This window comes from Leptodactylus fuscus, chromosome 4 (assembly GCF_031893055.1).
Source record: "Leptodactylus fuscus isolate aLepFus1 chromosome 4, aLepFus1.hap2, whole genome shotgun sequence".
Classification (NCBI taxonomy): domain Eukaryota; kingdom Metazoa; phylum Chordata; class Amphibia; order Anura; family Leptodactylidae; genus Leptodactylus; species Leptodactylus fuscus.
In genome coordinates this window covers 206,784,951-206,810,296 of record NC_134268.1, presented here as the reverse complement: position 1 = coordinate 206,810,296, position 25,346 = coordinate 206,784,951, and the positions used below count along the sequence as shown (strand labels likewise).

Sequence of the window (25,346 nt, the reverse complement as noted above, 5' to 3'; positions counted from 1 at the left end):
CTAATTATACAGCAAATGTTAGCGCACATATGTTACATTAAAGCAAGGTTGTGTCAATTAGAGCTGTAAAATGAGGCTCATAGAGATTCCCAGTAAGCGGTATTATGCAATGATTGATGGGACGCGTCTTATTGATGTCGGGGATTTTATCTTCATTCCTGCAAATTGACCTACAACACTTACTCAAAGTCCTATCAGCGCTGTATACCACGGAGCAACAGCTGCTCTGCCCGCCGGGAAGGTATAGAAGGAAGCATTTATTATAATAAGGATCATGATCTCCATAGGGAGTCCTAGAACCAATAAGGAATTCATGTCGCTTGTGCCATGACTGGTGGGAATCGCCAACGGTGTAGCTTACCGCCTGGTGCAAGAACAGCGATCCGGTAATGTTCAGCGGCAACACGGCCAATAGTCACTCTAAGCGTAGGTTCACACTGCTTCTGTTATCAGGTTTTCTTACGTCAGTGTATTTTTGAAAATTTTTTTGAGGTTTTTCTAAGCGTTTCTCATTCATTGCAATAGGATTTGGAGCTTCTGCCTCAAGATAGGGTACAGACTCTTTTTAGGCTGCAGCAACAGCACTGATAAAAAAGCTAATTGAGAAGATTTCAGGAGTTTTTTGAGGATTTTTTGATTCAGAGATATCTTAAGGCCGGGGCCCCATGTTGCGAAAACACCGCAGCGTTTTACAGTCCCTGCAAAGTAGATAGGATTTTAGCAAATCCTGTCCACACCTTGCGGAAAAAATCGTACATAAAAACGCCGATAGTTTCTTTATAGGTGTAATGGAAGCTATAAAGGAAACCTAAAATCAAATTTTTCAAGGTTTTGGATTTTTGTAAAGGTACACTGTCTACCAATAAGCATTTGGACACCCAGTAAAGTTCTGCGGAGGTGGAGTTATGGTCTGGGGGTGTTTCTCCTGGTATGGACTGGGACGCCTATGCCTATTGCACTATTTTAGATAACAGGGTGTTTCCAACATTATGGCGGATCTATGGGTCGGACGAATGTTACTTTCAGGATGACAACGCCAGCTGTCATGTAGCCAGGGCTTACCACGGCTTGATACAGTGACAACAGGTTAACCGACTGGACTGGCCTGCCCAGAGCCCAGACTTGATCCCTATCAAGCCCTCTGAGACAAGTTGGATCGCCGAACTAAGGGGTGCAGCAGCCGACCAAAATCGGTGAAAGAACTTACCTGTCTTCTCCAAGCCAAATGGAATAAAATACCACTAAGGGCTCGTTCACATCTGCGTCGCCCTCTCCGTACTGTAGGTTTCCGTTTCCTGCCTAAAACAGAGGCAGGAGACGGAAACCTGCAGGAGTCTCTCTCACCCATTCATTTGAATGGGTGAGAGAGATGTCCGGCCGTGAGCAGCGGTGAGCGTTTTGCGCTCTCCGCCGCGAAACCGGGTTTTATAATCCGGACACAGAGTCGGACATGCAGTACTCTGTGTCCGGATAAAAAAATCCGGTTTCGCGGCGGAGAGCATAAAACGCTCACCGCCGCTCACGGCCGCACCCGGTCTGTGCTTTCCGTCTTCTGGCATGCAGAAGACGGAAAGCACAGAACAGAAAGAAGAACGCAGGTGTGAACCTAGCGTAACCGTCATACAAGGACTTGTGGAAAGCGTGCCCCGGAGGGCTGAGGCTGTAATTGCCGCTCGTGACGCCTGGACCACAGGTGTCCAAATACTTATTGGTATACACTGTATACACGCTGAGAATTGTATTGACCCAAAGAATATAAGGAACATGTTGCTTTTTTACGCATTGTGAATATTGTAAGAATGGCGCAAATGCAATTTTACTCCACACCATACAGAATTTTCTTTCCAGCTTCCCAGTACATTGTATGGAATATTAAATGGGACTGTAATAAAATACAATTTGTCCTGCAAAAAATAAGACCTCATATGTAAGTTATAAAAATAAAAGAAAAATATCTGCAGCTGGAAGGGATTCATTTGGGGTTTGGTGGATGTCTGAAGATAAGTTTACATCTTTCCTGAAGATTCTGATGGAGAAACGCTTAGAGAACTTTTCCAGGTGTGCGTTGGGTGTCCACCCTTTTTATATTGAACCTGTTACACACCCATCGAACCCCCTTATTTTGGGATAATCGCTATTTTTAGTGGTCCAGCTCTCCATCCTTTTGGTCACCTGGTCGACCCAAATAGCAGAGAGCCAGTCGCAGATGTGAACTTCTAAAAAAACAAACAAAAAAAACCCCTTTGTAATATATCTTATTAGGAAAAATGCTTCTTTCTCCATTTATATTTCCCTGGTCCTCCTGTCTGGTTACCCTTTTAAAAATTCTGCTATATTCATCTCAAGACGGGCAGCCAGTCACATGTCTATAGAAGTCTATGGAGAGGGGAGAGAGAGGATAGTAAAAATACAACCATAGCAGTAAAAGTCAGTCCTTCTTTATATATGTCCTGCATGATCCTGAGTCTGTTTCAAAGTGAGAGAAGGATAGGTATGGAGCCGATTCTCCTGTATTTACTGTGCAGAGTATATGGAAGCTATTCGCCATTTACCAGCTCAGGGAGAACCACAAACTACAGATAGAGCCTTTATAGGGAAACATTGATAAAATTACAAAAATCTAAGTCCTATAATGTCCGAAAATTGTGTTATTCACCACGTAGGAACATTGTACTATAGATTTATGCAAAGTAGAGTGTATGGAAACTAGTCTCCACTAGAGATGAGCGAACACTGTTCGGATCAGCCGGTCCGAACAGCACGCTCCCATAGAAATGAATGGAAGCACCTGGCACGCAGACTTTTCCGGCGGCCGGCCACTTAACCCCCCACGTGCCGGCCGCTTCCATTCATTTCTATGGGAGCGTGCTGTGAGCGTGCTGTTCGCAACAGCTGTTCCGAACAGTGTTCGCTCATCTCTAGTCTCCACTTACCAGCTCAGGGAGAACCACAAACTACAGATAGAGCCTCTAGAGGGAAACATTGATGAAATTGCTAAATCTAAAGCCTATAATGTCCGAAAATAGTGTTATCCCCCACATCCAAACACGGTACTATTGATTCATGCAACGTTTGTTCAAAGGTTAGGGATGCTCTAAGTATGCCAGGGAACTCCAGGGGAGCGGGTAAATATCTGCTACGAATAAACCATTGATGTTGGGTGATGTTTTTTTTGGAGTCTTTCGCGCTATACATCAAACGCAAAGAGTATTCACAAGATATATCCCACCAATATATCTTCAAAGTCACACAGCTCAATTGTTCCCGTAGACCGATACATCACTAGAATTTCTCATTACAAAATACGGCGGCAAAAAAAATCTTCCATAATTTCATTTCAATTAAGATAAAAAATCATAGTAAGATTACTCTTTGTTTAAAAAAACCTCCGAAATATCTTCTCGAAACGCTAATCTCACAGTATTAACATGAGTGATTACACCCGGCCTGGCGCCGTTCAGGATTGGCTCCCAGTTATTTTAATATTTCACAAAGTACATTTTTTATCAGTGTACGGGAGAGAAGAATAATGGCAATGGGCGAGAAAATACAGTTTATCTGGAAGCCATTTGTCAAATATTCTAATACTAAATAAGCCATTTGTGGAACGGAATAATTGCTCTTAGGTTGGTTCAGGTATTTCGGTTTGCTCGTATTATTGTATTATTTTCTATAAGGAATAGTAAAGTAATACAACGCAACATGAGAGATCCAGGGATCTTAAGATTAAATGACACGGGGCGACTCCAGAAATGACTAGATCAGCCGAGTGCTCCTAAAATTGGGACCGAGATTATAGTGTAAATTATGTTATGTTAAATATTGCATAAAAGGGTATTCTGGCGAGAGGCGTTGGCTAGGGTTGAGCGATCGTGTTCGGAAAAGACCGGATTCCGATCGGCGATCGAGAAAATTTCACGACCACCATCGGAATTCCGAACACGATCTTTTTATGTGGGATTGAGATCGGTGATTTCTCCCACAATGCATTGCTTAGTCTTCACACTGAGTATACGCTGTATATTCAGTGTGAAGGCTCCGCTGCAGTTCCATAGGAATGAATGGAAGCAGTCGACACAGCCTTAACCCCCTGCGTGCCGGCTGCCTTCATTCATTCGAATGGAAGGCTAAACTAAATTTCTAGCAGCTACTTACCTCTAGAGATGGCTGCTCCGGTGCCCTCCTTCTTCTTGCCCCGCTGCTCCGCCTCCCAGGTTAGTGTTTAAAGCGCTAGGTAGGTGGGGCTTGTGGCTTAGAGTGTGGGCGGGTACAGGGCGGGGAGAAGTGACGTCTCCCCTCCCAGTACCCGCCCACACTCTCCTAACCTGGCAGGGAGGGGGCAGCGAAGGAAGAAAAGCAGCGTGGAGCAGTAGCGAGGCAAAGAATGAAGGCACGGGGCACAGGACCAACCATATCTGGAGGTAAGTGGACACCAGGGGGGATTAAGTAGCCATTGGATTAAAAAAAAATCCTCTGGCTACTTTAGTGATTCACTACACAGCGTGGATTCTAACAATTGCTAGATTCCATGCTGTATAGTGAATAGGATTGCTTTTAAAATCCGATCTCCGATTAATAAAAAAATCCCATTGACTTGCATTGGGATCGGAATTGGGATCGAGATCGGGTTCGAATGAAAAATGATCGGAAATCGGATTTTAAAATCGATCCTGAAAAGTCAAGATAAAATTCACTGAAGGGAGAATAGTCCCAAAAACAAGTACCAAAAATAAATATAAAACTTCACCTTTATTTTTTGCAGATAAAAAACAACAAAAAAGGTAAAAACAAAACTCCGGCAAACCAGGCAGTGGAAACGCCAGATACTTAATGGGTGTGCACTAACCTTTGTGCCACATCCCCTAGGGGGGTAGGACCAATATGGGCGAGTAAATGTAGTTTTAATTCACCTATTCAGCCCTCTTACTAAGAAATCCTACCTCCCTATAATATACAAAGTATGTCCGAAGTATATTGGAACTGAATTCAAAATAGTGTCAGCCTCCAACACCCAATTTCATAATACAAAGAGTGGGAGTATCCACTTCCTCCCTGAGGATACTGGCCTAACGCCACACCAACAAGGAGGGATAGCGGAAAAACTACACCACTGGGTATGGAGGATTCAGTTCATAGCTCCCAGACATACATATAACTACTGCAACTACACCCTACGCGTTTCGTCTCATGCGAGACTCCTCAGGGGTATATAGTGTGTCAAATTGTTGCAAACAAGTGGCATAAGCCACACGATAGTGCAAGTGTCTGGCGGTACGATGCACTGACCGCCGGCAGGACCGCTCCACAGACATTTTCTCCATAATTTTGATGTCTCCCTAAAATGAAAAAAAAAAAAAAAAAAAAAAGTTGCAAATTTGCCGGTGATAAATATGGGAGTACTGAATGATACAACTATAGGAGTTGTAAAGGGAGCTACTTGTATGATAGACAGTAACATGTCACAGATGTAAGTAACATAATGTACATCAATAGTCTGTGACCAGAAAACTAATAAAGGCAGAAGCAACATTCTATTTTTTTTTTTATTTAATATTTTTTTTATTTGATATTAATATATTGCAATGATTTTGAGAGCTTATTTAAACAAGTATATGTGCTGTCTTTGTGCTGTCCATGGACTCATTCCACGCAAATTGACTGGGCTCTGTAGAAAAGAAATTGCACTGCCTTGAATGGACCAATTTAATAGAATTCTTATACTCTGGAGTCTGCGCCATAGAGTCTGCCGGGCTCCGTGTGTAACCATTGTTTTAGTGGTCCGTCTCTCTATTGTTCAGATCCCCCAAAGGACCCAAACAATGGGTTTGCAATGTTAGGGCAGGTTCACACCGGCGCCCAGTCTACGCTTTGCGGGTTTCCATCTTCTGCCCGAGAAACTGGACAAGGGACGGAAACCGGGCAGTCAGTTTTCAAACCCATTCACTTTAATGGGTTTGCAAAGTGACCGCCCGTGAGTGTCTTGTGCCTCTCCGCGGTGAAACCGTTCTTTTTAACCAGACACAAAGTTGGACATGCAGGACTTTGTGTCCGGTTAAACAAAAAAGTTTCACCGCAGAGAGGCAGAAGACGCTGACGGGCGCTCATGGTAGGACACTTTGCAAACCCGTTTCAAGTGAATGGGTTTGCAAACTGACGACCCCGTGTTTCTGTCTCCTGTCCAGTTTCTCGAGCAGAAGATGGAAACCCGCAAAGCGGAGAACAGGCGCTGGTATGAACCCACCCTAAGTGTGAACCTATCATAAGCTTAGGATTTGGTAAGCCACAGGCATTTTTAAGGCCAAATTCTGGAATCTTCATAACCATGTATTTACAAACCAGAAATCCTTCTCTCTTTACATTCGCAGGTGCTTATCAAATTCGGCAATGTGACCTACGAAGTTTGGTCTCAAAGTGGAAAACAAGGAGCTAGGTGGAAGAGAGCTGAAATTTATTTGGGAACATTGTCTAAGTTTCAGGTTTGTATCATTGGAGGAGGTTTCCAGTTCTATCTGTGGAATAGGCCATCGGGGCTCAGATCGGTGATCATGAAATGAATTGGGTTGAGCTGCAGTATCAGGTGCAACAATAGGTATGGACATGCCATTGTGCATGGATAAATCATCTGGAGATGGATGAGGGCTTGGACACATGGCTCATTGGAGTGTCACAACTTCATTGTGTCTGATCGTGGATCACATTTTAGAGATAGTACCCATCAGCAAAATACTGTATTCTGTCAGCAAGGAGAGGAGACATTTTATATTGGATATTGTCTTAATAATGCTAAGTCCACCCCTGTGGTGTAATCTCTGTTCTTTGGTCCATCACAGGACCAGACGTATGAAAAAATAGTCAGTCAAATAATAGTTAGCAACAGTTTCTTAGGGGCCCCATTGATGACTATGAGGGTCTGTTATTTTTTAGACTTTACCCAGCCATAGGGCCAAGTCTTTTCAATTTGTCTCTAGTTTTGGTGCTGCATCAATGACATTAGTGCCCCCTTACATGGCTCACTGACTTCATTACTGGACCTGGAGATCGACACAATGGACCCTGCAGTTCAGATTATAGGCCAAAGAATGGGGCAACACTGTGGCTCAGTGGTTAGCACTGCAGCATTGGAGTCCTGGGTTCAAATCCCGCCAGGAACAACATCTTCAAGGAGTTTGTATGTTCTCCCCGTGTTTAGGTGGATTTCCTCCCATACTCCAAAGACATACTGATAGGAGAAAAAAAAATTACATTGTGATCCCTATATGGGGCTCACAATCTACATAAAAAAAAAAAAAAAAAAAAAAGATTATAGGACAAAGAAAAGTAGAGTATAACTTATTTTTTTTAACCTCTTCCCTTCTATAGCCTACGTGTAGAGTAATGTTACTGAACAACTCATTGACAGCTTTTTTACAAAGTTATGTGCTCCCCTCTGGAGCGCTGACTTCCTTTCTGCTCCTCTGATGCACAGTGGGGGGGATTCATAAAATCGGGGGTATTGAATTATTGTTTTCCCTGCCTCATTAGAGAATGTGCTTCATTTCGAACGAGATAACAGCCTCAGTGTTAGTTGCATCCTTCTGGAATCATTGTACCTAGGCCACAAAAATGGCAGAAACGATAAAGAATGTGGCATGGGTTATGGCCCTACCCATGTCCTTGCCCACTTTCTAAAAAGCAGTGAGACTGGCACAATAACACTATTTTAGTGGCAAGTAGCTTTATTTGCATATAGCTTGTTTGCAACAATTATACACTAAGATTTCCCCCACAGTTTTCTGTATGAACAAGGGATCAGACTCAGAATGCAAGTCTTGCAGAGCCTTGATTTGACTTTTATTGACTTACATTGTGAATTTGACTTTGTTTCTATAGGAAACACTGTGGCACAGGAGCAGAGAGGAATCAGCGCTCCAGAAGGGGAGCACATAACTTCACTCTCATTATGTTATTCAGTAACCTTGCGCTACATTTTTGTCTGGAGGTGCTTTGTTAAATGCAGGTTTAACTCTTTATGGGCATCTTGCTCATCTGTCTAATAAAATAAAATTTAGTGGTCTCATCTCATCTGCGTTATGTCTTTGAAAACTGCTTGTGCTCCCTCTGATGGGTTTTGGTGCACAGAGGCGAGGAAATAAAGTGGCCTAGCAGCAATGATTGCCATAGGAGCTTAATAATACATTTCCCATTCCGTTACCCTCATAATATTCCCCACGGAGTATAACAGAATGTCTAATTTATTGGAGTGAAACGGAAAGCTAGCACCATAAACAATGTCAGCGGCAAGGTAATTAATTGGACTTACCATATGCTCAACATTGTGTCTCCTAGCCAAATAATTAAACTGATATGTATTTGCGTTTGGATATCATGTTTCGCTTACAGTAGATCTTGGAAGATAGTCTATCAAATGTTAAATAGGAGAATGCCACTTGCCTAGGTAATGAAGCAATCTGCTACGGGAGCAGATATTTTTAGCCTGACATTTTGTTATTGGCTGGGTATAGAATAGTTAGACAACTTTGAGTATATTAAGTAGGATAACGAAAAAGAAGACTGTGAAAAAAAATCTGAGCTAGCAAAAATATTATCATCTGGAGACGAGAATAGACTCAGATAAGTATAAACATCCATGGGAAGCCATTTTGTCCCAAGATGTCTTTGGCTACAAGGTCCAGGGAGCTTCGACATGTTGGATAGAAGTTAGTTGCACAACCATTGAATGAACGATCATCTTTTGAATAATGGCTCCACCAAAGCAGCCAGAGAAATGTTGACCCTTAGTGTCCTTGAAGCTGGCCATACATGTTCAAAGAAGGACCTTTCTGGGAACATTTCTTCATAGAAAGATGGTTCTTGGACTAGACAAAAAGTTGTAACTCGGTGATTCCTTTCCAGATGGTGACAGTGTGTTCTCTCTTGGCTAAAATGGTAGTTTGCTGCAAGTTTTGGTTGTAAATCAACTTTAGATTAGCTTGTATGTTCACCTCAGGGCTCATTCACAAGGCTGTGTGTTTTTTTTGGCAGGGCCCGAATGAATGGGCCTAAATAGGAGCATGTCTTAAGCTGCAGATGCCGCGGCTGATAGGTCATGTCACTTTTTTTTCCGCTACTAACTAGCGGGAAAAAAAGCCAGCGGCTCCTATTGAAGTCAATGGGAGCCATTTTTGCAGGCGGATTTTGAGGTGGATTCCAGGTCAAAATCTGCCTGCAAAAATGTCTTTGAGAACATACCTTCTCTGTAACAGGGTCCCCACCTATCATATGGTGTCCTCTTAGGTACCTAGGCACATATTACATGGCATCAGAGCTCAGATGCAACTATTACTTTCCTCCTATAGTTTTGCTCTGCCAAGGCTATCCAAAAACATCGCTGACTTAAAGGGATTTTTACCAAAAGGTCTGATTAATGGGAGACCAAACATCTGCTAAAGTGAAGAAACGGTGGCACTCTGTGACCTATTATGGGTCAGCACTGCCGTCCAGGTTTGGTGTAGGTCCTGCAACCCAGTCCAATGACTTGAAATGGTTTTCAACATTCCCTGACCCTTTTGCTCTCCTTATCATGGGGGGCCTTTGCAGCAGGACTCAGTCAGACCACAAGACATGATATATCCAAGGCACATGCCATCACTTTAAGATGACCAAAGTCATAATTTATTTCTTTAATATTCACCACTCACTACTGGACTCCTCCACAGATCATAGGCTGAAGGTGGGGCTCCTAGCAGTAGGACACTCTGTGATCAGTTTATCCTCATGGGACCCATCTAACAAAAAAGGGAGGGTCCAAACCTGAGCACCCCTTTATGTATTTTTTAACGTTTCATCCTTCAGTATCTCACAGTGATCTCTATTTTGTAGATCGTCCTTCTCGCTAGACGTGGTGTCAGCTACGTTGGAGATGTGTGCGTAGATGATATTTCTTTTGAGGACTGTTCGCCAATGTTGGTAAACAACGAACCTTGTACATCAGAGGAGTTCATGTGTTTCAATAAATACTGCACCCCCAAAAATAACCTGTGTGACTTTGTCAATGACTGTTCAGATAACTCCGATGAGGACCCCTACTTATGTGGTAAGTGGCCCTACAAGCTGTACAAGATGACATTATTAGATTAGATTCATTATATCGGTATTTTTAGATTTTTTTAAAAATTTTAAACCAATTTTATTGTAGATCTTTGTTGTGTTTAGTGTCATGTACACAGGCATGCTGAATTATAAGCCTGTCCCACTTTATAGTCTTTGTCTAAAATACTACCATTGAGTGCCAAAATGACTCTGCAACATATAGCCTCATGTTACCAGTCATACAGGATTATGATCATGTCCAATTTTACGCAATAGTAGTAACAAACAACTTAGGACGTACTGTACTTACTGTTGGGGTTGAGCCGATCTTGAGATTTCAGGATCGATTTTAAAATCCGATTTCCAATTATTTTCCAGCCGATCCCGATCGTGAAATTTGTTCAGTCGCTGATTGGCATCCGATCTTTCCCGATCACTCAACCCTAGTCAATGTTTCTTTATGGGAAAAGTCACTTTTAGGGTTGAGCCGATCTTGACATCTCAAAATCTGATTTCCGATCATTTTCCAGCCGATCCTGGCATGAAATTTGCTCGATCGCCGATCCCGATTGCTCAACCCTACTATTTAAGATATTTTCTTACTATTTCATATTGCACATCACCATATAGTACAAAGATAATACTGCAAAATATTCTAAAAATCATATAGTTCCAAAATAATGTGCTGTATCAAAATAATACTCAAACAACCAAAATTATTCCGCCATATAATTTCCAAGTAAGGCTGCATTCACACAGAGTAACGCCAGGCGTCATTTGTGTGTAATTTGTGTGTCTTTTACGGCCGTCATAAAACGTTTACATAGAGTTCTATAGGAAAAGACGTCCGTAATTTACTGCCGTCATTTACGGCCGTCATTGTAATGACGGCCGTAAATGACGGCAGTAAATTACGGACGTCTTTTCCTATAGAACTCTATGTAAACGTTTTATGACGGCTGTAAAAAACACACAAATTACACACGAATGACGCCTGGCGTTACTCTGTGTGAATGCAGCCTTATACTAGATTGTGTTAGTTTGCTTCTGGAGTGTTTTTCCTTGGGGACAACTTAGGAAACTGGGTGCATGGGAATTGGTCTAGTTTGTACCTTCTAAACCAGACCAGATTATATATATGTGATGACAGCACCTAGAGAAGCCTACTGGTTCTTATTGTACTTCTATATGCTTCTGCTATATAATGACATATATAAAGTGGATGGAAAAGCCAAACACCACTTCCATCAACTCCACTCCTTTGTATCCTTGAATAGTCTCCACCGCTCCAAGCACTGTTGGAATTTTTTTCTCTATCCCTCACCGCTCCTGAGCAATTGGTGCTGTTAGTTGTAGCACCCATTATATTCTTTAGGCTCTACTGTCAGATGGGCTGTCTCAGGCTAGAGCAGAGAGATAGGGACCGCCCATTTGGCAGTGGAAAGCCCAAAGAGTAGGAGATATAGAAAAAGTCCAACTGCACCAGAATTGGTAAAGAGACGCCTACTGAAGGATCCAAAGAGTTGGAGTTGGTGAAGGTGCTGAAAGGTCCTCTTTAAGAAGGTCTTCTTCCTTGGAAGCCCTGTTCTGGATAATACCTCCATAATATGGTGCTATACCGAGGTACTATGTGGCGGTATGTATATGAATTCAGAGCAGGGTCTTAGACACTATAGCTCTATAAATATCACTGTGTACATGAGACCTCACTGACTTTCCAACCAGATGTCCCTTCCCCATAGATCTACCTCCCAATGATCCAACCCATAACTTCCATCAGGACATACAAACCATATACAGGACTGTACAAAAATCTCTTCCTATCTCCTGCAGTCAGTGTTATAGTGTTTTGCTTATTACCATATTTTATGTACTAGATTTACTACACTAAAATAACATTGCAGAGCAGATTGACTTTGAGGCCATATTGTACAGTACAGGATGAGATTTCGTGATGATATATTACAATAAAACGCAAAAGAACAGACTGACTCTCCGTGCAGACAATATATTGCGATTCCCTGTAGTTATTTTATGATTATGAGAAACTTCTATTAACTGAAGTGTTTAGGTGACTGCGGCAGGACTGAGATTCGGCTGCGGTAAGGCCTGGTGCACAGAGCTGTATTACACTCTATTATATCTCTATATCATCGTGGTATAGAGGCGTACACGCGAGTGAAACCCGCAGATAAACTCTGCACCAAAACCAAAAACAGAATCCGTAATGTTTGGATCTCATTGTGGATTTTTATGTAGAGTTTCAGTCTGGATTCATAGGATGTTTTTGTAAGTTGTATGGACACTTAGACTAAGACCCCATACACACTCATGGGAACAACCAAGGACACTTCATTATGCACTTACCTCTATGGGATCTCCTGATCCGTTCCGAGGATGTAACGGATCATTGGATGCCCCATGGATGGCACACTCGGATGTATACATGATGCCTAAATCAGTCCCATCATTTTTAGGGTTCATGTTGTTTTTGATAGGTTTCTAGTACATTATTTGTAAAACATGTTTCAGGGTCTGGGGTTGCTAGGTGGGGTGGCATAGACACAAAAGTCCAGATTTTCTAGTCCAAAACAAAGTTTTATTTTCACTCAAAAAGGCAGTGCAGCAACAAAAGGAAACAATACAAAAATAAATCCCTGCCCGGCTAGGCTCTAACTAATCATAGAATAGGTTACCTCACCTAGAATAACCGAAATCCAAAGCCAGTAGAATCATTCAGGACACAGCTCCAAAAATATGACCTCTCTGTTTGCTCTCCAACGAAGCTCTGCCCCGAGTCTGCTGCTGGAGCTGACTTCTTAAGCCTCCTTGATGAGCAGACTCTCTGCAGCTGAGTCGCTGCCAGAACATCCCCAAAGTGTGGACTGGAGGGGGGTGGAATAACAGGTCCCACTACCAACCTACCTGCCATTCCTAAAAATCCAGCCCAATACTGAGCATTTACCAAAATGCTCAGCAGATGAAAGTTGTCTGCTGAGAACAAACATTTCTTCTGGTGTTTTCTCATCTCACCCACCTGAGTAGTCACCTGAGTACACCCCCTCCATTACCTGACCAGCCATCGGCTTACACATGCTAAAAACATGGGGCATAATCACTAGGAATCTGTGCCGATTTTGGGGTGTAAAAAGTTGCAAATTGGTGGTCAAACTTTTTGCCAAGTGAATTTTTAATTCTTCTCTGTGCTGTGCACCCTAAATACCTTTATTGATATGCATGACCTATATACTGGATAGGTTACTAGTATTTGATCTGTAGGGGTCTGACACCCAGGCCCTGTACAGATCCACTGATCCAGCCACCTCGGGCACGTACAGCACTGGATGGGGAGTGCAAGCAGTCGGTTCCTATTATGTAATAGGAGCGGAGATACTATTTCCAAAAAGCCCATTGTATAGCGATGGTGACAGGAAATAGCAGTTTTTTTCTTCTACTCCCCATCTACTGCTTTATCTTGACACCCAAAGATCATAGAATATATGTAGGACCCAAGTGTCATACCCCCGCTGATCAGATATTGTGCATTGGTCAGGCATTAAAAATACATTTGGGGTCTTAAAACCTGAACCCACCATCAGTACCTTGGGATACCTCACATGTGCTGTCCTTATAAGTGACTCCATCCTCCAAAATAATAACTTTTAGTGGTTACGGGGTTAAATGAAGCAGTTTCCCTTTAAGCTCATGGACGGTAGCACGGGGATTGCTGAGAGCCGAGGACAAGACAAGGAAATGAGGCTTTCTAAAATATGATACCCATAGCAAGTCCATTATCCAGTGCAGTGCATTAGTGGGTGCCCAGCTGTCTTAGCCGGCATCTAGGAGGATAAAAGAAGCCGTGGCTCATGAATAAAGCAGCGATACAAGAAAGTAGCCGCCATATCTTAAAGAGCTTCAGGCACTTCATAACTTATCCAAAACTCAGGTCCCTGTGTCAGCAAGAACCTGTACACATGCCAGTATAATTCACAAGAGGTGTAATAATACTCTGCTTACCATTGTCTAGTGTTACATTTTTTACTGTGAATAGCGGCATCTGAAAAGTAAATGGAAAATTAAAGAAATATTTATCAATGACTCAAAGATCCTCCCCCCCCCCACTTCCCCCACTACCCCCCACACCCGACATACACTTATATCTAGGGGTGAGTGATTGGGTTCGGAATGATCGGATTCCGATTGGCGATCGAGTAAATTTCACAATCACAATCGGAATTCCGATCCCAATCTTTTTCGGAGGGATCGAGGTTGGAGGTTATCTCAAGATCGGCTCAACCCCATTCATGTATATATCATTAATAGAGTTGAGCGATCAGGATTCGGAAAGATCGGCGATCAAGCAAATTTCACGATCGGGATCGGCTGTAAAATGATCGAAAATCGGATTTTAAAAACGATCCTGAACCCTACTTATAACTGTTCATTACTTGATTGTCAATTGATTTATTTATGCAGTTCAGGGTCATGTGACCATGCAGAGGAGCTCCAGATCTGCTGCCAGCCCTGTATTGTGTATAGGACGGGCTCCATACAGCTGATTGGCCCCCCACCAAACCTCTCCTGTGCAAAGGTCATAAATAGCTTAACCTGGACAACCCCTTTAATAATGCCATAATTACTTGATAGGTCTCTTACACCCTGATCTATCTTTACAATGGCGGTCTGGCTCAGATTTTCCCATAGATTTTCCCGTACATGGTGGGCGTCTGCATGTCGATACAATGTCATGTAAATTCTTCTATTTTACTATCTCAAATACTGCATAGAATATACTGTCTACTCTATATGTTCATGCTACTGTCACTGATACACTATATATATACAGTCCTATGAAAAAGTTTGGGCACCCCTATTAATCTTAATCATTTTTAGTTCTAAATATTTTGGTGTTTGCAGCAGCCATTTCAGTTTGATATATCTAATAACTGATGGACACAGTAATATTTCAGGATTGAAATGAGGTTTATTGTACTAACAGAAAATGCGCAATATGCATTAAACCAAAATTTGACCAGTGCAAAAGTATGGGCACCTCAACAGAAAAGTGACATTAATATTTAGTAGATCCTCCTTTTGCAAAGATAACAGCCTCTAGTCGCTTCCTGTAGCTTTTAATCAGTTCCTGGATCCTGGATGAAGGGATTTTGGACCATTTCTTTCTACAAAACAATTCAAGTTCAGTTAAGTTTGATGGTCGCCGAACATGGACAGCCCGCTCTCAAATGATCTGAAAACAAAGATTGTTCAACATAGTTGTTCAGGGGAAGGATACAAAACGTTGTCTCAGAGATTTAACCTGTCAGTTTCCACTGTGAGGAACATAGTAAGGAAATGGAAGACCACAGGGACAGTTCTTGTTAAGCCCAGAAGTGGCAGGCCAAGAAAAATATCAGAAAGGCAGAGAAGAAGAATGGTGAGAACAGTCAAGGACAATCCACAGACCACCTCCAAAGAGCTGCAGCATCATCTTGCTGCAGATGGTGTCACTGTGCATCGGTCAACTATACAGCGCACTTTGCACAAGGAGAAGCTGTATGGGAGAGTGATGAGAAAGAAGCCGTTTCTGCACGTACGCCACAAATAGAGTTGCCTGAGGTATGAAAAAGCACATTTGGACAAGGCAGCTTCATTTTGGAAACAAAAATTGAGTTGTTTGGTTATAAAAAAAGGCGTTATGCATGGCGTCCAAAAAGAAACAGCATTCCAAGAAAAACACATGCTACCCACTGTAAAATTTGGTGGAGGTTCCATCATGCTTTGGGGCTGTGTGGCCAATGTTGGCATCGGGAATCTTGTTAAAGTTGAGAGTCGCATGGATTCCACTCAGTATCAGCAGATTCTTGAGAATAATGTTCAAGAATCAGTGACGAAGTTGAAGTTACGCCGGGGATGGATATTTCAGCAAGACAATGATCCAAAACACCGCTCCAAATCCTCAGGCATTCATGCAGAGGAACAATGACAATGTTCTGGAATGGCCATCCCAGTGCCCAGACCTGAATATCATTGAACATCTGTGGGATGATTTGAAGCGGGCTGTCCATGCTCGGCGACCATCTAACTTAACTGAACTTGAATTGTTTGTCCAAAATACCTTTATCCAGGATCCAGGAACTGATTAAAAGCTACAGGAAGCGACTAGAGGCTGTTATCTTTGCAAAAGGAGGATCTACTAAATATTAATGTCACTTTTCTGTTGAGGTGCCCATACTTTTGCACCGGTCAAATTTTGGTTTAATGCATATTGCACATTTTCTGTTAGTACAATAAACCTCATTTCAATCCTGAAATATTACTGTGTCCATCAGTTATTAGATATATCAAACTGAAATGGCTGTTGCAAATACCAAAATATTTAGAACTAAAAATGATTAAGATTAATAGGGGTGCCCAAAATTTTTCATAGGACTGTATGATGTCTCCTCTTTAGGCTCCTACCTTGGACGCTGTAATTTCGAGTTTGATCTTTGTGACTGGCAACAGAGTCAGAGCGACAATTTCGACTGGAGCATACGAGCAGGGAGCACCCCGACTGTTGGCACCGGTCCGGTGACTGATCACACTCTGCAGAACCCATCTGGGTTTTATATTTTCATAGAAGGATCATTTCCACATTTACCAGGCCAGGTTGCTAAGCTTTCTGGACCGATAATAAGCAAATGGAGCAGAAACTGCACGGTATGTTTAACCCCTTGGAGATCGGGATGAACTTTTGAACCAGCAGAAAATTTTAAATATCCTATAGAAAAATGTGACCTGCTATATCATAGCTGTGCCGCTATATACTGCATAGTACAAGTGGTGCACATAAAATAAAACCATGCATATACTGTATATGGTATCATGCTGGCATCAGGATAAGCCCCGGGGCCGTATAATGAAATAATACAGTAACAAAATGGGAAAATTCTTAAAACAAAAGTCAATATTCTAAGGTCAGTTACTGAGAATCTAAATTGCAGGCAGTCAATGGATTTTCTGGCATTGTCCATATTGTTTCAAGTTTTGCAGCACTGGAGTCCTGGGTTCGAATCCTGCCAGGAACAACATCTGCAAGGAGTTTGTATGTTCTCCCCGTGTTTGCATGGATTTCCTCCCATTCTACAAAGACACACTAATAGGAAAAAAAATGTACATTGTGATCCCTATATGGGGCTCACAATCTACATTAAAAAAAAACTAAATTTTTTTTAACCCCATCCTGTCCATACTATTTAAATCCAAGTCTGTCCCGGAATATTATAATGCGCTAAGTGTATAGTTAACACTCTTTGGCGCATTAATGCCGTAGTTGTGCCTGTGACATGACGTTCAGGTCTTGGCTGTATTACCGAGACCCAGAACTAGCGTATCACTTCATATGTTGTGATCAATAGTGATCGCGGCATATGGGTGGTTAAGGGACAAGATCATCCCCCTTGTCTACGACCCCTTGGCTACCCTGGGCTAAAATTGCGGGGTCCCTTAAAAATAGTGATCAAAAAGTTGTACATCCCAAAAATTGGTACCAATAAAAACTACTTGTCCCACAAAAAACGAGCCCTTAGATAGCTCCGTCAACAAAACAGTAAAAAAGTTAAGGACATCAGAGTGGGCCTTTGCTATACATAGGGACTTATCCACACTATACATAAAATCACCTATTCACCATTTTTCTGCTCCGTTCGGTTGTCCTCTCTTCCACAGCTCATCTTCTACTTCCACATGTATGGTGAGGGCATTGGATCATTGATGGTGCATCAGGTAACAGTAAGCAGGCGTGAGACTCTCCTTCTAAACTTAACTGGAGATCAAGGAAATTTCTGGCAGAGGAAAGAACTTCCACTCCATGATCTCGGAGAAGATTCCTACTTCGTCTTTGAGGGAAAAATTGGCAAAGATCATAGAGGAGACCTAGCTCTGGATGACATCGTTCTCTCTAATGAATGTGTTCCATCCTCTGCTTCTACTGAAGGTTTTCCAAAGCACAGGCCTGGAATAGGTAAGACTTCATTGGTGTTTTTTTCTACAAAAGTCTTGCCTGGTCTTCTCTGTTCTTAGAGGGGTGTTTCTTGGGGTCTAGTGATATTGATGACCCATCCTTAGGTTAGGTAATAGTTACCAGATTGGAAGGTGTCTCAATATTCTTTTGTTCCCTTCTGCCAGGCCGTTGTCCGGTAGGATTTCTGGAATGTCAGAATAAAAATTGCTACAACCCAGAAAAGATGTGCGACTTTGTGGATGACTGTGGGGATAATACAGATGAAATACAGTGTGGCACATCATGTACTTTTGAGAATGGCATGTGCGGGTGGAAAAACTCAATGGCGGACAATTTTGATTGGATTTTGGGAGAGCATTCATCTTGGTCGCAGAGACCTCCTATGGACCACACACTTGGAAGTGAAGATGGTAAGATGACTTCACTATGTACATTATGAAGAGGCTTATGTAGGGATTGGCATTGGGAAGATGAAGAGGTTGGATTGGTCATATGTGATGACCTGGCTTAGGGTGCACTAGTGTGGATAGTAGCCAAACTGGCAACCAACACAATTTGGTTACATGTGATGCTGTCAAGTTGAACATAAAGTAGAAAAAGCAAGGATTTCCGACAGGAATTTTTTTTTCTCTAGTCCCAACTGTTCCCAAGACTTTTTATTTTGGTGCCTGATACGATATTTAGGCTTTCTACAGTCAAGTTGGTGGTATCAGAGAGAAGTGAACAGGGTGTGATTTTGAATGTTCTAATATTGTCCAATCACAGGTAGCCAGACCTCAGAATCACACCCCTTACCTACTCCTGCCTGACACCGCCCATCTGACAGTACACAGTCTAATTATCACATCCGATCACCAAAACTAAGTGCATCAGGGGCCCAGAATCACCGTCTACTAAATGATCCAGTGGCAGTGGTGAAAGATACTCCAAATTTTAGTTTCCAGATCAGTTTCTATATTTTATGGCATCTCAAAATCCTCTAGTTTTCATTTTGGCCATTGAGCCTGAACATAGGCTGACCCTTCCTGTTCTGTAGAGATCAACTTTTACAAGTCATACAAGCCGGTGGAGGTGAAAAAAAATAATACTCGCCTGTCCTTGGTGCTCCGGTTTCCTCCCAGTGTGGTCCAGTACTCCTGGTCTGGCGTCTTCTCAAAATCTCTTAGTCTCTTCCACTGAAGCTACCGATTGGCCTCAGCCTTCACATGATTGAAAGAGACCCCAGGACGTCACAGGTCACGTGTGGAAGGGACTTCTGCAGGAGGACAACAACAGACTGGAAGGACCAGACCACACTGGGAGGCATCGGAGCACCAGGGAGAGTATAATTTTTTTACAAAAATTTTCACCTCCTACGGCCAATGGACAACCCCTTTAACTAAGGCATAACTATAGGCAGGGTTTGCAGTTGCTCTTTGGTCCTGGTGTCCATGAGGACCCTCTGCCAGAGAAGAAGACACAAGTATGATAAATAGCAGGTCCAGATACAGATTTGACATCATTCAGGATCCAGGAACTTCAATAGTTACGACTCTTATTAGTCTATTTATAAATCCGGTAAATCACGACCCTTCCCATTTCCATTCTATGCCATTTATAAAATGCAAACAATGACATTTCGGTAATGTTACATTTTAATATCGTGGGCGAAACTAATAAAGAAATCAACAACCTCATAGCGGACATTACTATGATCCAGCGACAGATCGAAAACGGAAAACATCTACAACCTACTCGCTGATACAATAGAGCCGTGTGTCATAAAGTGCATAGAGATAGGTATTCCTTTCATGTAGCGCTCTATAAATTAAGCTAATTGGGAATAATTGACATTCTGGAGGAGGAGGGAAAGATTCGGGTTATTGCTTCCCATGGATTAACCTTCTGTTAACCTACCATTACTAAAGTCAACCTATGACCTCCACACCGGAGATGGATTTATACTGTTGACTTATGGAGTATGTCATGGACCTGTGAAGCACGACCTAATATTTATAGGGTCTGATTTATATTCGTTCAGGTAGTCAATGAATTGATATTTATGCAGGCAAATAATTGATGTCTTCCCTGGGACTCACATATCTACCTGGAAGTGAGAGAGAAATGGAGCAGTGAAAGATAAAACTTTGTCAAATTTGCATATAGGTAAAGTTACTAAAATGCAACACAAAATATGTAAAAGGGTATCTACCTAACATATGGTCTATATCAGACCTGGGCAATGCACGGCCCGTGGGCCATATCCGGCCCTCTGACTGATTCAGTCCGGCTCGCATAGCTTGACTAGGGAGGGGTGTCTTAGTACCAGCAGGACAGAGCAAGAAGAAAGAGACATGTGGTGTGTCCTAAGGTACTGAGAGGGGAGGGGAATGTGAGATGCAGGGTGGAGTGTGTGTGTGTGTGTGTGTGTGTGTGTATGACTGTCTGACTGTTTGTCTCTGTGTGTGTCTCAGTAACCTAAGGGCAGAGATGGAAAGGGAATGTTCTACTGGGGCAGAGATGGAGGGGGAATATGAAACTGGGGGCAGATGGAGGAGGGGACATGAAACTGGGGGAGAGATGGAGGGGGGGCATGAAATGGGGCAGATGAAGGGGGATATGAAACTGGGGGAGAAATGGAGGAGGGGACATGAAACTGGAGATGAAGGGGGCACTTAAACGGGGGGGACATTAAACTGGGGGCGACTGGAGGGGGCATTCAACCATGGAGGTAGCTGGAGGGGGACCTGTCTGCCTCTAGTTTCCCCCAGTTTAATGTCACCCTCCAGTTACCCCTACGGTTTAATGTCTGCTTCCAGTTGCCCGAGTTTAATGTCCCCCTCTAGTTGCCCCCAGTTTAATGTCCCACTTTATCTACCATTAATTTATTGTCCCCTTCCAACTACCCCTACTGCTAACGTCCCTCTCCAGCTGCTCCAGTTTCATGTCCCCTCTGGGGCACCAGGAGAGGGACTTAATACTGTGGGGCAGTTGGAAGGGAACATTATAATGTGGGGACATATAATGTGCGAGTGACTGTAGGAGGATTATACTGTGTGGGGGCACATGGAAAGAAGATTGAGAGTGGGTGGAGTCAATGTAGAAGTGGGTGGAGCTAAATTTCTTGTGCGGCCCCATGGGAAAATTAATTGCCCATCCCTGGTCTATATAAAACTTGGGTCTCCTTATGTGGAAGAGGGACCTTTGGAGCACTGGGGCATCAGGACCTAGGTAGCCATGCTGCTGCTGCACCCCTACAGTGATGTCCCTATATGTAAATAAATAACGTATTTCTACTCAAATTTCTATTTAATTGTCTTATGGCAAAAAGGATGTCCCAATGACCTACTGTGTAACCCCCCCCCCCTCCCAAAAAAAGTTTTTTTTTCCCTGTTGAACTCCAAATAAAACAGTTCATGTGATTCCATATCACATTGGAAGAATACAGAGGTAGATAACTGATCCATAGACTTCTACAGATGCCATATAAAACATGCATATGACTCCATATGACATTGTAAGTATCCAGAAGTAGAGGATTGGCCCATAGACTTCTATAGGTGCCCTATCTTTGTTTTGTTTATATGACTCCATATGACATTGGAAGAATCCAGAGCTAGAGAACTAGCCCATAGACTTCTATAATAGCCATAAAAACATCCATATGACTGTATATGACACTAGAAGAATCCAGATGTTGAGAACTTGATCATAGATGTTTATAGATGCCATAAAAAACATCCATATGACTATATATGATATTATAAGTATACAGAAGTAGAGGATTGACCCTATACATTGGTATGTTTTCTTCTTATGATTTCATATGACATTGAAAGAATCCAGAAGTAGAGAACTGGTCCATAGGCTTCTATAGATACCATAACAAACATTCATAAGACTCCATATGACATTGTAAGTATCCAGAAGTAGAGGATTGGACCATAGACTTCTATAGGTGCCCTATGTTTTGTTTATTTGATTCCCTATGACACTGGAAGAATCCAGAGCTAGATCACTAGCCCATAGACTTCTATAATTGCTATAAAAATATCTATAAGATTCCATATGACATTGTACGTATCCAGAAGGTGGAGAACTTGTCCATAAACTTCTATAGGTATCATGAAAACATCCATATGATTCCATATGACATTAGAAGAATCCAAAGTTAGAGACCTGGACCATAGGCATCTATAGAGACCATACAAAACATCCATATGACTCCATATGACATTGTAAGTATCCAGAAGTAGACGATTGGCCCATCTACTTCTATAAGTTTTGTTCTTATGATTCCATATGACATTGGAAGAATACAGAGGTAGAGAACTGGTCCATAGACTTCTATAGATACCATAAGAAACATTCCTATGACTCCATATGACACTGTAAGTATCCAGATACCGATACAGGACTGACCCATAGTATTCTATAGGTTCCTTATGTTTGGTTTATATGATTCCATATAACATTGGAAGAATCCATATTTAGAGAACTGGCCCATAGACATCTGTAGGTGCAGTTTTATGGGTTTATAGAGCTGTAACACGGTTGCGCAGGAGACCTTAATGTTTTACTATTACTGAAATTCATGTAACCATCATTTATGCTCCATGCTGTCCATTCCATAGGTAAATTTCTATATCTTGAGACGTCTTATGTTGGTTTACGTGGTGAAAAAGCTCATTTGAAGAGCTCCAAGTGGAAGGAGTCGGGGAGGGGCTGTATACTGCGCTTCTGGTACTACATGTCCTCGAAAGCTACGGGACAAATACGAGTTCTTCTAAAAGTAAGAAATTCATTATTTTTATAATACATTTTTATCACTAGATTTCCCAAATGTACAAGATGGTGTAAGAATTTAATTTAATTACTTTTATAATGGCTAATATTACATATTTTATAACCATGCACAGAGCCTTAGGGAACGTCCTCCATGATCACACCATGAGATTGTGTACGACAATTTGGTTTCTATTCATTGTTAGGGGCAAATATTTGATTTGTAGGAGAACACAGAATATAAAACGCACCCGGCTGTGCATTACCCTTATCAATAGGGATGGGAGAACTCAATACTGATACATGTACATTGTCTATGTAATGGAAGAGCAGGGCCTGCTGGGTATTTAAACATGCACAAAAAATATGCTCAAGGCCATTATTCTGAGCATCGCAACGTCAAGTAATATACAGTCATCTCACTGAAACGGGGGGACGAGACCAGACTTTAATATGTCAATGTTTGAAAGATTTGCTCGAACTAGAATCATAGAGAATTGACGAGATCCAGTCTGCCCCTGTATTGTTTCATCTTAGGATAGACGTGTTCTTTGGGTGGAATTTATAGATTACATGCTGTATTCAGTTCAACAGGTCTCACACTTTCTTCATGCTAAGCTTTAGATAGTTGGGGTCATAGTTTTGGCACTTTGATGTAATATGTGCATGGCCAAACCTCACAAGATTCGTTTTGCAAATTTCCAAGGTTCTCCCTAAGTTTTGTTTAATTGGAGGCCAGGGAAGGTGTGCAAAAAACTGCCCCGCTGGCCTTTCCTGGACTCCGTTGTAGCCCCCGGACCTCTTTCCCAGGCATCCACGACAAAAAGCATCATAATGTTGATGCCTACCATGTATCCATGACCATGGGTCAGCGAAGAGTATGGAAGACTCCCAGGATGCTCAGCAAAGAAGACTGGATACTGTGGCAAAGCTTGGAAAAGTTGATTTCAGGGTTCTGTGTTTTTATTTTATTTTTCCGTGCTTTCTCTACCCTCTGATTATTATAATCTGGGGTCTGAAGAGTCTCACATTTACAAACACCATGCTCTGTGCGATAATGTGAAGGGGCATGAACTGTGGAGAGTTTAGGGAGTGTCTGCTAGTCATTCTAGACATGACATTGTCAGGTTCTTACCTATTTTTGACTATTTTACAATTTGTCATGGATTTTTTAAATTTTTTTACTAAATTATCATTCCTAATCCATGTTTTGGGGATGATTACAATATATAGAGGGGTTGTCTGGATAATGTTTGTTTTTAATGGCTCAGAATGACATAATAAAAAACAAAATAAGTGATACTCAACTCAAGAGTTCTGCATTCCAAAGTATTCTGCCCTACTTCCGATTCCTCATCAGGCTTTCCTTCCCGGTCCCTTGTCAGTCTCTACTTTCCAGTCCCTCATCAGTCTCTACTTTCCGGTCACTTATCAGTATTTACTTCCTGGTTCCTTATCAGTCTCTACTTTCTGGTCCCTCATCAGTCTCTTCTTTCCGGTACCTCATCAGTATTTATTTCCCGGGCCCTTGTCAGTCTCTACTTTCCAGTCTCTCATCAAACTCTACTTTCCGATTCCACATCAGTCTCTACTTCCCGGTCCCTCATCAATCTCTACTTTCCGATCCCACATCAGTCTCTACTTTCTGGTACCTCATCAGTTTCTACTTCCTGGTCCCTCATCAGTCTCTACTTTCCCGTCCCTCATCAGTCTCTACTTCCTGGTCCCTCATCAGTCTCTACTTTCTGGTACCTCATCAGTCTCTACTTTCCGGTCACTCATCAGTATTTACTTCTCGGTCCCTCATCAGTCTCTATTGCCCAATCCCTCATCAATCTGTACTTTCTGATCCCACATCAGTCTCTACTTCCCGGTCCCTCATCAATCTCTACTCTCCGATCCCACATCAGTCTCTACTTCCCAGTCCCTCATCAGTCTCTACTTCCCGGTCTCTCATCAGTCTCTACTTCCCGGTCTCTCATCAGTCTCTACTTTCCGGTCCCTTATCAGTCTCTACTTTCCAGTCTCTCATCAATCTCTACTTTATGATCCCACATCAGTCTCTACTTCCTGGTCCCTCATCAATCTCTACTTTCCGATCCCACATCAGTCTCTACTTCCCGGTCCCTCATCAATCTCTACTTCCCAATCCCTTATCAGTCTCTACTTCCTGGTTCCTCCTGCTGCACAGGAAATGACTGATCAGCCAATCACAGGTGACATTAGTGATCCTCCTCAGCCATTAAATGGCTTAGTGGTCATTTTCTGTGTGTCAGGAGGGACCAGGAAGTAGAAACAAGTGGGGACCTTGAAGTATTGGAGATGTGAGATAGTGTATCAGTGAGTTATTACTTCTTATACATGCTAAGCTTGTATTTTGCCCCTTGAAATTTCTTCTACATTTTTTGACCAATGTGAAAATTGTAAATATGAAGCTTTCATAACCCCAAGCATAGAAGCCGTATGATAAAACCTGAGCAATCGATAACCTTTATATAGCCAAATCCACAAC

At 42.2% G+C, this 25,346-nt stretch overlaps 1 protein-coding gene across 3 annotated transcripts in view; it reads left to right on the top strand.

Moving 5' to 3' along the window:
- Positions 1-25,346, top strand: part of MALRD1 (MAM and LDL receptor class A domain containing 1) — a 305,716-nt gene that overhangs the window by 142,439 nt on the left and 137,931 nt on the right. For all 3 annotated transcript variants that reach the window (XR_012715476.1, XM_075271657.1, XM_075271658.1), the window contains 6 exons: positions 6,366-6,476; positions 9,859-10,072; positions 16,520-16,767; positions 17,776-18,070; positions 18,235-18,480; positions 22,684-22,841. Coding sequence is in view for 2 of the 3 variants with exons in the window: in XM_075271657.1 (XP_075127758.1) it covers positions 6,366-6,476; positions 9,859-10,072; positions 16,520-16,767; positions 17,776-18,070; positions 18,235-18,480; positions 22,684-22,841 (1,272 nt within the window). In the remaining variant the exon portion in view is untranslated. The remainder of the gene's footprint in view (positions 1-6,365; positions 6,477-9,858; positions 10,073-16,519; positions 16,768-17,775; positions 18,071-18,234; positions 18,481-22,683; positions 22,842-25,346) is intronic.